Below are 3241 nucleotides of genomic sequence, written 5' to 3' on the forward strand. Positions count from 1 at the left end.
AACCAATTTTCCTAAGAAAATATACAGATGAAAAATAAAAGGCAGAGCCCCTGACTATCCTGAGGAAAAGAGACTGTGGCAAAGGAAGGCGTTAGGAGGCTGCGGTGATAGCCCAGGTAAGCTGAGTGGTACCTGGTATCTATAAATACTATAAACCTCAAGTATTCCTACACCATCTTTACAGAAAATTTCATTGAACAACGATCACAGAGTCACCACAAAGTGCAAATCCTGGGTTTTGTTTTTTCAATTTAATATATTAGGTCTGCACATTCAGGCACTATGTTAGTCACTATAAGAAAAAACTAAGTAAGAATAGATATCTATTGAAATATGAACAGCATACAAATAATAATTTTATCATGACAATAAATGGCAAGATAAAAAATATTTTAAACTAAATGATTAAAACCAAGTAGTTCTTATTCTTAAGGAATGTATAGCCTATTAACAAATTTGTTTATTCTTATGAGACTAGATTTTCCCATGTGAAATGATGCAAGATGATGTAAATCCAAGTTGACCATGGGTGTTTCTTTTTTATGTACTACTGTATTCAGATGGTCAATATGCTGTCTAGAATTTTCGTGTCTATGTCAACAAGTCAGATTGGGCTGTAATTCTTCTTTCTTATACTGTATTTGGTTTAGGTATCAACGTTGTAATAGACTCCAGAATGAGCTGTAAAAGAAGTGGCTAATTGTTCTAAGCCCTGAAAGATTTTGCATAAAACTGAAATGTCCTGTTCCTTGAAATGTCATTATTATTTATTTGTAAAACCACCTGAACCCAGTGCTGTTTTCTTTTCAGTATAGTATAAAAGGGCTCGGAAATTTCCATGGAAAAAAATGGAATTTTTCTATGAACTTTTTGAAGCCCCCCATATTGATAGAACAAGCCTTGCACAAAGGAGGCATTCAAGCATTTTGAAACTGAATTCATAAGAGGTGGACACGTCCCATGACACTGTAGTCATGGATAGGGGAATTCCTAAATCTTTCTGAAATACCATAAACACGTCTGAAGGACAATTGAAAAGGGAAAAACAGCAGGTAAGAGAGATTGAAATTTACTTTAAAACGTTCTTGGTTGATGTGTACTAATGTACTCAGTGGATATTTCATAAGACCTTTTAACATACAAAGCATCAACAACAGGAAGTAGACAACTAAGGGTTGGATCTATGGGAAAAGAAAAGAGGTGTTTGCCTTCTGTGCTTGCCCTTCCATTAGTGTGGGTACAAACAACATTGAGCACTGTCTTCAAAAGACAACAACCTTATCGCTTCTCGGCCTTTTGGCTAAGATCAAGTGTAAATGACAACAACCTTCCACAGCTCTTATTTTCTTCCTATCACATATCTATCATTCTCTAAACGTGAAAACCTTCTAGCGAACCAAGGGTCTAGCACTAAAGCAAATGATCAACATATCCACCCAAAATACGCAAGTCTATTATCCTTTCTGAGTGAGTACTCATTTTCCTCCTGAAGCATTAGACAGGGAGGCAGAAGACTATGCAGCCCAGGTCATGAGCATGTTACGAGACCTGAACACCCACATCAGGAAAATTCCCCTATCTTGTTTGTTGCAATACTGTACCCATGTAAGCTTTCCATGTGGACTCATGTTGACTGTATAAACTAGCACAGATTTTGGTTCTATAACAATAGGCTTAAAGGAATATTGACCAAATTTAAATAAATCCATCACATAGGATATAAAAACAAATTAGTAAACCAACAAATCAGGCCTAGTGGCCAGGGTGCCCTATAAAAGCATAAGGTTATGCAAGAAACTAGAAAACCATGATGTTATAACATTTAAAAAGTGGGTCACCTGCTCATCTTCCCAACACGATAGCTGAAGACAAAATGGGTGCATAAGCAAATGTGAAGAAAGCTGATGGTGCCCGGCTATCAAAAGATATAGCATCTGGGGTCTTAAAGGTTTGAAGATAAACAAGCGGTCATCTAGCTGAGAAGCAACAGCGTTCACATGGAAGAAGTGCACCAGCCTGTGTGATCATGAGGTATCGATGGGATCAGGAATCAGGCATCTAAGACCCAGAACAAAATCATACACAATATGACTGGTGGGGGGCTGGGGGAGGTTGATGTTAATGGAGTGAAGACCCAATGCCCATCTGGAGACAATTGGACATCCCCCTACACAGGGGTCACAGGGAAGAAATGAGCCAGTCAGGGTGCGGTGCAGCACCAACACAACTTTCCTCTAATTCTTTGGTGCTTCGTTCCCCCCACTATCATGACCTCAATTCTACCTTACAAATCAGATTAAATCAGAACATGCACACTGCTACAGATAAGAGCCCACAACACAAGGAATCAGGATAAATAAACCCCTCAGGGCCAACAATGAGAGTAGAGATACCAGGAGGATTAGGAGATGGTGGTGGGGAGAAAAGGGTAATCGATCACAAGGACCAACCTATAGCCCCTTCCCAGGGGGATGAACAGCAGGGAAGTGGGTGAGGGGTGACGGAGGCCAATGTAAGATATGAAAATAATAATCTATAACTTATCAAGGGTTCATGAGGGAGGGGAGGGCAAAGAAATGGGAAGCTGCTATCAGGGGCTCAAGTGGGAACAGAATGCTTTGAAAATGATGACGGCAGCATATGTGCAAATGTGCTTGACACACTGGGTGAATGTATGGATTGTGATAAGAGATGTAAGAGCCCCCAATAAAAGTATTTATTTTAAAAAAAAAGTGGGTCACCAACAAAAGACAAATGACTAAGCAAAAGCTGGTGTGTACGAGAGTGAATCAAGAAGTATTGCTACTGAGGTTCCAGTTCATACATGCACAGGCTTATTCAAAATAAAAAAGGGTTTAACATGAATGTGCACTCTGCGGATGGCTGAAGACAAAATTCAAGACAGAGAGGTCAACTCAAAATACGGTGACTGGTTTCTGTGATGCCCAAGGGGTTATTCTTGATAGGTTTTTCTCCAAGGGCACAGGATGATTACAGGAACGTATTAGAAAGTGTGTTTGTTTTTTATTGAAAGCTGCACTGGTGAGAAAAAGGCCAGAAAAGTTGCACCAAGAGCTTTTCCCCATCACAACGCACTGTCCCATTCTTCCTGGGCTGCGAGGTCTGTCCTACCAGTTTTGTGGGGAAGCCTGACCCTATCTACCTAGAGCCCTGATCTTCTTCTTTCGGGCTTCTTTTTGTTCCCAAACTAGAACATTTTAAAAGACTATGTTGCCTCCAA

At 39.9% G+C, this 3241-nt stretch overlaps 1 protein-coding gene across 1 annotated transcript in view; it reads right to left on the reverse strand.

Annotated features, from left to right (window-relative positions):
- Positions 1–3241, reverse strand: part of ASCC1 (activating signal cointegrator 1 complex subunit 1) — a 149698-nt gene that overhangs the window by 42508 nt on the left and 103949 nt on the right. The window contains exons 8-9 of the mRNA XM_030885948.2: positions 1437–1459; positions 978–1000 (exon numbers count right to left, since the gene is read on the reverse strand). Of these exons, the coding sequence (XP_030741808.2) occupies positions 978–1000; positions 1437–1459 (46 nt within the window). The remainder of the gene's footprint in view (positions 1–977; positions 1001–1436; positions 1460–3241) is intronic.

The sequence above is a fragment of the Echinops telfairi genome, unplaced genomic scaffold, assembly GCF_000313985.2.
Source record: "Echinops telfairi isolate 266 unplaced genomic scaffold, ASM31398v2 ScPeMD7_70;HRSCAF=299, whole genome shotgun sequence".
NCBI lineage: Eukaryota > Metazoa > Chordata > Mammalia > Afrosoricida > Tenrecidae > Echinops > Echinops telfairi.